Source organism: Silene latifolia, chromosome X (genome assembly GCF_048544455.1).
Source record: "Silene latifolia isolate original U9 population chromosome X, ASM4854445v1, whole genome shotgun sequence".
NCBI classification, from domain to species: Eukaryota; Viridiplantae; Streptophyta; class Magnoliopsida; order Caryophyllales; family Caryophyllaceae; genus Silene; species Silene latifolia.
This window is the reverse complement of record NC_133537.1, coordinates 177,583,599-177,594,840: the sequence shown is the minus strand read 5'-3', so window position 1 is coordinate 177,594,840 and position 11,242 is coordinate 177,583,599. Positions and strand designations below refer to the sequence as shown.

The window sequence follows — 11,242 nt, the reverse complement described above, 5'->3', positions numbered from 1 at the left end:
ATTCATTCAGACACTAGTTATTTTATTTCCACTGCAGTTGTTTTAAACGTACTTTGTAATATTTAATTAGTTCGTTGGAATTTTGTAATAAGTCTTTTGAGGCACTTAAATTTATATCGTTTTAAAGTACTTTGGTAATTGTTTGTCTTTTATACTTACTACCTCAGGCAACTGAGATGGTAACACCTTTATTTATTTGGGAATGTCTTGCTAAAGGCTCTTAAATAAATGGGGGTGTTACAGCGCATGAGAGAAGAGCAACTCTTGATTGGAGGATTTAGGTCACTTACCTTTGTGATGATGTTGTGACGGAATAGTGACCATGTTGTTAATTTGATGAGGGTGAAATAAGAAGGATGGGGTGCGAGAGAAGAGAAATGGGTCGATTGAGCTTACCTATGCTTATTTTGTGAGCCTAGTGTTTATTAATTGGTTCTATAATAGTTTGCTCGGGACGAGTAAAGGCTTAAGTGTGGGGTGTTTGATAGACTCGGATTTCTACTATCTATTTAGCGTACTTTTAAGCATAATAAGGAGCATTGTGTAGCGGTTTTGACATGATATGCTTCGTGTTACCACTTCCGAGTGTTGGGCTCTTAACAAGAAGTTTAAATTAAGTTTTGAGAGGTGCTTGAGGTCAAGTGAAGTCCCAAAGAAAGCTAAGGAATAAGCACCAATGACTAAGGTAGAAGCCATCCAAGAAAGGAGCAAAAGGAAGAATTGAAGATAAGTTTCCAGCATGGAAGTTGCACCGTGCGACTTTTCCTTTCCCAAAAGTTGCAGCGTGCGAATTTTTCTTGGCTACTCCATTTTGTTACGGGATTTCCTCTATCTTAAGGCCCATTAATCCTTCTTAGGCTAGGACTATATATAGATGTAAACCATTAGGGTTTCACCATCTTAGACTCTATTGTGGTAATCAAGTTGTAATCTTTGGATTGTTTACATTTTAATTGGGTTTTTAGATCTACTATGAAGAACTAATCGCCCTTCTAAATTCAATCTTAAAGGTGTAATCTTTTGATTGTAACACTAGTAGAAAAATATTTTTTTGCGGCTCTCTATTTGAGGCGTTTTAGCCTAGTCATAGCAAATAATTTTCCTTTTTATTTTAAATCATATAACTATTTGCGGCATTTTTATAAAAAGACGCCTCAAATTATTTATATGCGGTGTTAAAACATTAAACGCAGGAAATGAAAAAAGTTGATTAAAAAAATAAAAATTCACTCACTCACTCACTCCAATACTAGAACTCACGACTCATCCTTACCACCACACATTTCACTTTAGACCATCCCCAAGCAAGGTCAATTGCTTGGTCATGACCTTGCTTGGTCATGCTTAGTGAGTTAATTAAGGTGGTTAATTGGTGACCAAATGAGATAATTTGTGACCAAAGGTCAATTTGTGACCTTACTTAAATAAAATTGACCACATTTGTGACCTCATATGTGTCCAAATCTGATTGGTGGACCAATTCATAAATAATAAAAAAAGTACATTTGCTTTTCTCTGCGTCAAAGTACACAACAGCTTGCAAAAAAAAAAAAAAAAGTACACAACTTGTCTACTCAGCCTTCACTCTTGCAGCCAATTTCAACTCCCTTCATTCACTGCAATTTCAACTCCCTTCATTCACTGCAATTTCAACAATCACCTACCAACAATAAAATTAAACACACATTATAACTTATTATTTTTTAAAATAAAAAAAATCTTATAAAAAGAGCACAACATTCAGTTAAATTTTATTATCTTCTACCCATAAAAAAATTACTTCTACAGTAAAAAAAAAAAAAAAAAAAAAAAAACACACACATTTACATATCTCTAATTTTCCATATCTCTAATTTTCCAAAAAGTAATGGATTTAAACGAATATGATATTTCAAATTATGGCACCTATGATCATTTATCTCCAAACAATTCAACTTTCGATTTAAATCAAAGTACTCCAACTTTTACCGAATTATTATCGGGTACCCAATCAAGTCAAAAACTTGATATTTTTGGAAATCCAATGTTGTTGTCTCGACTCCCGACAAACGACTTTGTAGCGGAAACCCCTCTTTATTGTGCTACTAAATCCCAAAAACCACCATCCAAAAAAAATCACATCAATTTAAAAAATGACGGGAAAAATTGGACCGATAAAGAGGATGAAGCTCTTATGTCCGCTTGGACTTTAAGTAGCACCGACTCGGTATTGGGCAAAAACCAAAAATATATCACAATGTGGAATAAAGTTTACGAATTATATGAACAAACTCGTAAGGAAAATCAAAATGATGCTGAAATTGGCATTAGGAGTCTTGAGGGAATGAGAAATCGTTATAAACGACTCAATTTCCTAGTAAACAAATGGGTTGGGTGCTATTCTAAAGTTGTTAATCGTCCACCAACAAGCGGTACTAACATAGAAGATGACATACAATTAGCTCAAAAATTGTTTCGTAATGAGAACAATAATAAAGAATTTGTTGAGTTTCATGTTTACGATAAAATCATGAGTAAGCATGCAAAATGGAGTTTACATAAAAATCCAATTGATGCAAGTGAGAACATTAGTTGGTCGGGTTCAAAAAGGTCAAGGCCGGAAATGGATTCTAGCCCATCAAGCGTCAATGTCCCTACACCGTCTAGTTTTAATGTCCCGACCCCATCTAATTTAAATGTCGAGGGTTACGAACGACCCGAAGGAAGGGAGGCGTGAAGAAGAAAAAAGCGGGGTAAAGCTCCTATGACCGAGTCCGACTCGGTGTTTAGTCCGGGTGATATCTCAGTTATGGAAGGAAATAGACTATCAACAAAAGAGCAAGTTGAGTTTCGACAAAAAAGAATGGTTGCTGATTTTAAAATCGAAGAACTACGAATTCAAGGCCGTAAAACTGAAAACGAGATGATTTGGCTAAACACATTGCTCTTGAAACAAAATTTAAACACAAAAGATCAAGAAATGAAGGATATGCTAATGGACAAATATATGTCCCAAATGTAATTATTTCTGTTTTAGTTTAAGTTTTGAATGCTATGCACAAAACGAGAACAACAAAATCATGAATCTTAAAATTAATGCTCCTCTTCCAGTTTCGATTTCTGTTTTAGTTTTAGTTTAAGTTTTGAATGCTCCTCTTCCAGTTTCGATTTTAAGTGAGCTACAGCACAAAACGAGATAAACAGCACAAAACAGCAGAAAACGAGATGAACAGCACAAAACCAGATTTAAGATGAACAAAACAGCACAAAACCAGATTTAAGATGAACAGCACAAAACCAGATTTAATCGCAAATTACGGATGAACATACAAATTAATCCTATTAATCTTAACAGCACAAAACCATCAGTTTATTAAATCTTAACAACACAAAACAATTAATCTACGGATAAACAATGAAACGAGATCGTGTCCATACCAGCATGTTGGGCAAACAGAATGTATAGATCGTCTGTGGAGATCGTAGATGGAGATTAATCGTGTATAGATCGTCTGAAAATCATGCTCTAACTAATAATACTCATTTACCCATAGAAGATGAAGATCTGGAATTAATGGAGATTAATCGTGTCCATACTCATTTTTCTCCTGGTTAGGGGTACGGAAATTTGGTATTTACAGGAGTTGATTAATAAATTGAAGCGTAGATATGGAATTAATGGAGATGGCGAGTGAAATCTTTGTATAGAAGATGAAGATCTTGAAGATAATATTGAAGATAAGATACTATTGAAGATTAGATGAAGGAGACGATTGAAATGAAGGAGACGATTGAAATGAAGATAGAGTTTGAAGAGAATACGGAATTGAAGATAAGAACAGCATAATATTGAAGAGAATCTTGGAATTGAAGATAAGATAAGATTACAAGCTACTCGGTTACTCGGAATTAGACAACTTACTCGGTTTTTATTAATTAGTTACTCGGAATTAGACAAGTTACTCGGTTTTTATTACTCGGTTGTTTATTTTAATTATATTTCAAATTATTTATAACCGTTAGATCAAAATATAGCCGTTGGAATAATGATAACCGTTGGATCGAATATAGCCGTTGGATTAATTATAACCGTTAGATCAAAAATATAGCCGTTGCACCTAATTCTTATATATACTCTCCTAATTGTTGAACAAAATCAATCTCACAATATCCTTCTTCCAATTAATCCTCAATATCATACAATTACCTACAAAATAAAAACACTCTTACAATGTCCGACTCTACAAATAACAATATTGTTGATCGAAATAGGCTTTCCGATGAAGAATGGGAAGCCGAAGCCGATGAGCGATCTGAGTCTATACAAAACCTTATAACCCAACGTATTTATGAATACGTTAATAGAAGAGTACGTCAACCAAATCCTTCCGCAAGACGTCCTCGGAGAAACATCGAGAGAAATCGCGAAGAAGGTCACAACCAGTTGTACAACGACTACTTTATGAACCCGGTCTATCCACCTGAGCTATTTCGCCGCAGATTTCGCATGCGCAAGCATGTATTCATGCGATTAGTTGATGCTCTATCATCCAGTGATCGTGTTTTCCAACAAAGACAAGGTGGTAATGGGAGGCCTAGTTTCTCACCATTACAGAGATGCACGGCTGCTATAAGAGTTCTAGCATATGGTACGTCAACTGATTCATTAGATGAATATTTGCGTATGAGCGATCTGACTATAAGAGATTCTCTCAAGTCGTTCGTAGAAGGTGTGATACTCAACTTTGGGAACGAGTATCTACGTAGACCCAATCCCGACGACTTAACTAGATTACTCCATATGGGCAGTGCACGGATTTCCTGGTATGTTGGGTAGCATTGATTGCATGCATTGGGAATGGAAAAAGCGTCCAACAAAGATTAGCGAGGACAATATGGTGGGAGAAGCGGAAGCCAACAATTGTTTTGGAAGTCATGCATCGTATGATTTATGGATATGGCATGCTTTCTTCGGTACACCAGGTTCGCTCAATGATATTAACGTTCTTCAACGTTCTCCATTATTTAATGAATTGTTAGAAGAATCTGCGCCAAATTTATTAATTTCACGATTAATGGTACGGAGTATAATATGGGATATTATCTTCGATGGTATATATCCGGGTTGGGCAACATTTGTTAAATCAATTAATGCTCCTCAAATTCAAAAGCATCGGTTATTTGCAGCTCGACAAGAGAGTTGTCGAAAAGATGTGGAGCGTGCTTTCGGTGTCCTACAAGCTCGATTTGCGTTTATCAAACGCCCTTGTCTTCTTTGGGATCCAGTTATGATGGGGAAGGTTCTCATGGCTTGTATTATTATGCATAATATGATAGTTGAAGATGAACGGGAAACTTATCTTAACTATGAAAGCATCATCGAAGAATTTAAGGAAGATAATCCGAGTTCACTCACGATGACCAAGATGAATATCATCGTCGTAGAAGGTCGACGCAAGAACGATTAAGTAGAAATTCATGGCGAGATTCGTGATCATGCCACTCATAACGCTTTGAAAAATGATCTTATTGAGCATATTTGGGAAAACTTTCGTAACTAGAATTTGCTTTTAATGCATTTTATAATTTCGTAGTATTTAATGTTTTTTAATTTAATGTTTTTTTTTAATTATGTATGCGGTATTTTATATGTTGAATCATGTTTTTCAATTTTATTTTTTTTAATTGTTAATGACATCGTCTAATCACTTTTCAAAATTATAACGTTATTTAATTATTTTTTTTCGTAAAGTGTTAGGATAAATAATGTGGAAAATGATATTTACAATAATAGATAAATAATATATAAATAATATATTTATAAAATGTTAGGATAAATAATTGTAAAAGTAAGAGAGAGAAAAGTGGGGTAGAGAATGTGGAAAATGATTGAGAATGTTGTAAAGTGGATTAATGATTGGGTTGATGACCTAGGTCGCGACCTTCTGCTTGGGAGAGTGAAAATGAGTCAAGGTTAATAATGTGGGATTAAGAGTAAAATCGGGTCGTGACCTAGTTAGCGTGACCTTTGCTTGGGGATGGTCTTACCATTTACTCCCTTACTTCCTCTAATATAATAAGAAGAGAAAAGCGACATTCTTCGTCAACACCACCGCATCAGCGCGTGCCTCAACACCACAGCAACACTGCGCCACCACTCCGGAACTCGACGGACCCTTACTATTATTTGAATATTAGGTATGTAAATTCAGTGTTAATTGTTTATTTTTTCGATTAATTGCAATGTTGATTTTTAGGGTTTTGTTTGTTTTGGATTAATTATTTTCGTTATGGTTTATTTTCGATTAATTGGAGTGTTGATTTTAGGAAATACAATTCGAGTTATTGGTTAGGGTTTATGTTTGTTTTGGATTAATTCCAATTTTATGGCTGCAATTCGAGTTATTAATCGAGTATTATGTTAGAGTTGTTGTGGGTATTTCTCTCCTATTAATAAATTTTGATAAGAAAGTTACAAAGTTTGGATCAAATGAAGATGGTTATCTCAAATGCTAAACTGGGTATCCAGCATTTTGGTTTTTTAGAACCAAAATTAATACTTGTTCTCGAAGTTTACAAGAAGCTTGATATTATGCCTTTTTTTGGGATTATTTCCCAGTTATTGCCAACTGATTTGCTTAAAATTGTAACTCTATCAACATACACCTTCTTTTCTTAGCCTTTACTCCTTTAGTCTTTCCTCCGTTTTGCTTAGCCTTTAGTCTTTGCTTAGTCTTTCCTCCTTTTTGTAATTTAAGCCTAAATTTGCTTTATAAAATTTCTTATATCTTATATTGAATAAAAATTTCTTGAGCAGCTGTAAAGTTCAGCCATACATGAATATGATCAAGATGTTATCTGTCCCAAACAGCTAATTAAGAATTCATGGGAGTATTTCCTTCATGCTAATAGAAAGCGCTAAAATCCCGGCCAAATGTTGAGATGTGACAAACATCTGGGTGTTGTGAGGGAAATAGGCAATAGGGTATAGGCTCCTGACTACAAGTAGGGAGAAAGAGGAGGATGGGGATAGAATAACGAGAAGAGGTTGGCCGCATTATAATTAACAACAAATAAATTAAATCGTCAATGTCGTCCATCTATCTATATAATGGTAACAGTCTGGGCATAAATTGTGTTATGGACAAGATTATTTGTAAAGGTATTTGACTAATCTTCTATTATTGTATGTACACTAACATCATAAGAGAAGAGCATAAAAGAAGGAAAATTTACAAACAAGAAAACTACGTTTCAATATATTGGTCCTTCTTGTCTATGAATTATTACCTTCATGGCTCGCTTATTCGTTGCTCAGGTATAATCACGAGTAGTCTTAAAACATCTATTTAAAAGATCGGGTCTTTTCCCTTTTTCCCGCAACACTAGGCAAGCTGATCATTTCCTGTTCCGGAATGGTCCAATTAGCCATAGAATTTTGATTATTCAGTTTGGTAACAGTAAGATTGTCTTTATGATATCTTGTATTCTTATTCTGATTTTATCTTCAAAATGAGTGTCAATTGTTCTTTTACTCATCGTTACTCTCAATAGATGACGGATTCATTGAGAACAAGGTTCCTGAGCTCAACATAACTCTAAAACAAGGGCATTAAATACAAGTTCATTGAAGGTATCTGGCTTCTTACTTATTTAAGTTGTTACTTTTTCTTTTTTTTTTGGGGAAATGTAAGCTTCCTTTAATATAAAATCCAACATTACATATTTAAGGGACTAGTTACAAAGCCCCTATTCACCTGAGCTCATCCAGCCACCTCAGAACACGAGCATGATTACACCTGACATTACAATGTTCAATTCACATCCTTACATCAATTTCTACAAGATTACAAATAGCTTCGGGCCGTAGCAATAGGCCCTCACATCTACTCTGATTCCTGCATATCCAAAGTCTATATATTAGACCAGCTATAACCATGCCAACTATCTGTTTCTAACACATAGATCTCATCCTTAATCCCACCCACCATTGAATCACTTGTTGGTCAGGTATCTGCACATGCATCCACTCTGAAATGCTCATCTTACACTTTCCACTGACCACACAACCAAAAAAGAGATTATTATGATCCTCCTCCAACTGTCCGCACAGGTAACACATATTTGTATGAATAATGCCCATCCTCTGTAATCTGTCTTGAGTCAGCAACCGTTGCTAAGCCATCAACCAGACAACAAATGATTGGGAAGGAGGAAGTGTAATTAAAATTATAATCCCAATATCCTGTTGCTCTTGAAATGGGTTTTTGTCTACAATCTGAATTAATTATAACTTTCTTTGATTGTTCTTGTTATTGTTTGTCAGACTTGCGCCATTATTTCAAAAGGATCAAGCTCTATTGATCAGGTGTGTTAAAGCTTATTAAATGCCTTCAAAATTCAAATGCTTAAGCAGTCATTGATGTCAGCTTAGTTTTCTGTGCTAAGTAACTTGCTGTCTGATCAAGGCAAAAGAATACAAGTTATTAGAGGACAACTATAGATTACAGATTTCGCGTCATTTACTTATTTCTCATATCATGGAAATAAAATTTAGGTACATTCTCTCTAGTTGAAGGTATATTGACACACTATTTCTTTTATTATTACATGATTCCCTTGTTTGGGAGGAGGTTTGGTACTCTAAATTTGCTGTGGCCATTTTACACTTAATTCTTAACCAAATTCTGCTCCATTGCAGTGAAAATTGAAAAGGATACCCAAATGTACCTATACCTTGTCCAAATATGCTCAGGTAAATGTCAATATCTTAATGTTAAATTGCGGTGATTTTGCTGATCCTGTCATTCCAGAGGCAACTGTAGAAATACACCTGAAAGATATCAACTTTCAGTATATTGGCGGCTTTATTTCTGTAATACAATCTTAGGTTTTTTATCTGTTATCCTCTTGAATCTTTCTGTGTGAAATACATTGATTCCAGTGCTATGTATTTGGTTGTAGAATTGTCCGTGTCATTATTCAGAATATGTTGCATGTTGATCTTTGTTTGCATTTGTTCCTGATCACTTATTTAGTAGACAGATTTTAACACTTTGCAGGTTGTTTCTTTGCAGGTTGTTTGATTGGTTGTGTGATGGAGAAGCCTGCATCACTCAACCAGAGAGCATCCGTAATGAGAAAGTGAAGGTATGCTTATTAAGCACTTGCATTTAAGATCAATTGCCATGAATAGGCAAGGCTCCTTCTAGTTTGTCTTAAACCTTGAACGAGACTGTTTCAATGCTAGGTTGCTGATTCACTTTAGAAGGGCACTTAGCATGAAGATGAATGAATATATGATATCCGAGAGAAAGAGCTCCTTGTGAACAGGTAAGCACACTTTTATTATGTAGAGAATGCTTTTTCTAGAGATATTTTACTCTACATTCATAAAGTTGTTGAGCTGCGGTATATTTAGATTTATATCGATACCAAAGGATATAGGAACATTCAACTGTGGTGCATTTGTTGCTGGAATAGTAAGGGTTGGTCTTTCATATATGGCTATCTGGCTAAAAGTTATTTAGCGAGTTGAAGGTTGATATTTCTGCTCTTCATGAAGGGTGTCTTTGATGGTGCAGGTTTCCCAACGGTTGTGAGTGTTCATTTTGTGCCAGTGGAAGGACAAAATTCAGGTGTTTCCTATGTTTGATCTGTTTATTGGTTATGATATAATGTTAAGATTTTGGTTATGAACTTATGAATAATGCTAAGAACTTTTGTGATTGTATACCTGTGAAAGTATTAAAACTAGGGTACTCATATTTTCACGGGATGAATAGACCAATCCACGGTAAATATGAGAACTATGCCTGTAGCGCCCTTTTCTATATATTGCAGATTTTGCATGGGGCCCATAAAACAGCTTTTTACGTGTATGATAACTTAGATTGTCCGTGGCTTAGTTCATTCACTCCGTGAATTCATCAGCACCCTAAAACTATTGTGTTTACATGTTTTCATTTTGGCCTAAATTTTACTTTCTAATTATATTTTCTATGTTATTATTTAAGCTTATGTTTACTAGATGACACTATTACATTAAGATGGTATTGTTGTATTAACATGTTTATCTGGTGCCGATTTTTGTGCCTTTAAGGAAGGTAGATGTCCCTGGAGCATGGCAGATGCCTCAGGTATTAACATGTTTACCTTTTGTCTCACAGATTTAAGTTTCATGAAAGTTGTGTTTTTTCTTAGACTGATGAACTGAACAGTATTAGAATAGCAGTACATATTATGGTTCTCATCTCCCTTGATGTTTTTTCAGGAATGGGAAGCGTACTCTGAAACGAGTATACATGTATGGCTATGCGTAAACTGATATTGCTGATTCTGATGAACTGTGAGCCGCCTTCCCAAGCTGAAAACTCGACGCAATGTTTCTAGCAAGAAGACAACTCAAATACTATATTTTGAGCTGTGAACATTTGGAAAGGTGACGTAAGAGATGATTTGTTGAATGAAGCAATCCTATAGCCGTACTACGAAATTAGTGGTTGTCTTTAAGTTTTAGAAGCTTTGAGATTAGAATCAAACTTGAGTTGGTTTTTAATTATGTATTTTAGTGCCGTTGTAATTATTGAGTATTGTATATTTGTATTTGTGTTATTTCTATTTGAGTTATGAATTTAGAATAATTAATAAAATCATGTAAGATTGTCTTGTGGGAAATATATTTGAGAGTTATTATATTTAAATAATTTGTTTGGTTCATTACGTTTGTAAAAAAAAATATATTCACACCTATTTGCTGCGTTTTTTTAAAACGCCTCAAATAGCTATTTATTTGCTGCGTTTTTTAGTAGCTGCTATTTATTTGCTGCTTTTTAAAAACGCCGCATAACTTTCCTATTTGCGGCCCCCTCATTTGCTGCTACATGAAAAACGCCGCAAAAGGTCCCTTTTTTTGGAGCCGCAAATGAATGTTTTTCTACTAGTGCGACACTCTAATCTTTCCCTAATTGTTGTTTTATATTGTTAATCCCTTGTGTTTAATGTTTAATCTTAGAATTATTGTCTGACTAAAGTGTTTAAGTGTGATTTCCTTGTTGCTTTATCTTATCAATTTCCTTAATTCATTGTTGTTGGAATTGGTAAGTGTGATTTCCTTACAATTCTGTTTAAGCAACATCTTGCGTTTGAATTAATGAGTGTGATTTCCTCCTAACTCGATCTACAAGAAAGGGTTAACTTGTAATTGGACATTAATTGTGTTGATTATTGTGTCCAATTAGCCTTGTTGAATCTCTCATACTTT

General features: G+C 34.8%; 2 protein-coding genes and 1 long non-coding RNA gene across 5 annotated transcripts; all 3 read left to right on the top strand.

Moving 5' to 3' along the window:
- Positions 1–4,210: 4,210 nt before the first annotated feature.
- On the top strand, positions 4,211–4,816 carry LOC141618776 (uncharacterized). The gene has a single exon (XM_074435855.1). It carries the CDS (start codon positions 4,211–4,213, stop codon positions 4,814–4,816), a length of 606 nt encoding a protein of 201 aa, XP_074291956.1.
- A 58-nt stretch (positions 4,817–4,874) lies between these two features.
- Positions 4,875–5,447, top strand: LOC141618775 (uncharacterized). Its single transcript, XM_074435854.1, has one exon. It carries the CDS (start codon positions 4,875–4,877, stop codon positions 5,445–5,447), a length of 573 nt encoding a protein of 190 aa, XP_074291955.1.
- Positions 5,448–5,990: 543 nt separating this feature from the next.
- LOC141623720 (uncharacterized) lies at positions 5,991–10,698 on the top strand. 3 transcript variants are annotated; one of them, XR_012533541.1, is made up of 9 exons: positions 5,991–6,177; positions 7,534–7,612; positions 8,306–8,347; positions 8,681–8,734; positions 9,042–9,129; positions 9,230–9,312; positions 9,564–9,617; positions 10,082–10,118; positions 10,253–10,698. It is a non-coding gene; the product is annotated as an uncharacterized LOC141623720 (long non-coding RNA). The 3 variants fall into 3 exon arrangements; XR_012533540.1 differs by having other exon boundaries at positions 5,992–6,177; positions 9,057–9,129; XR_012533542.1 differs by lacking the exon at positions 8,681–8,734 and having other exon boundaries at positions 5,992–6,177; positions 9,057–9,129.
- The last annotated feature ends 544 nt before the right edge of the window (positions 10,699–11,242 follow it).

Coding starts and splice junctions, on each gene's coding strand:
- LOC141618776 (XM_074435855.1), top strand. CDS start 4,211: ATGTCCGACTCTACAAATAACAATATTGTTGATCGAAATAGGCTTTCC.
- LOC141618775 (XM_074435854.1), top strand. CDS start 4,875: ATGGTGGGAGAAGCGGAAGCCAACAATTGTTTTGGAAGTCATGCATCG.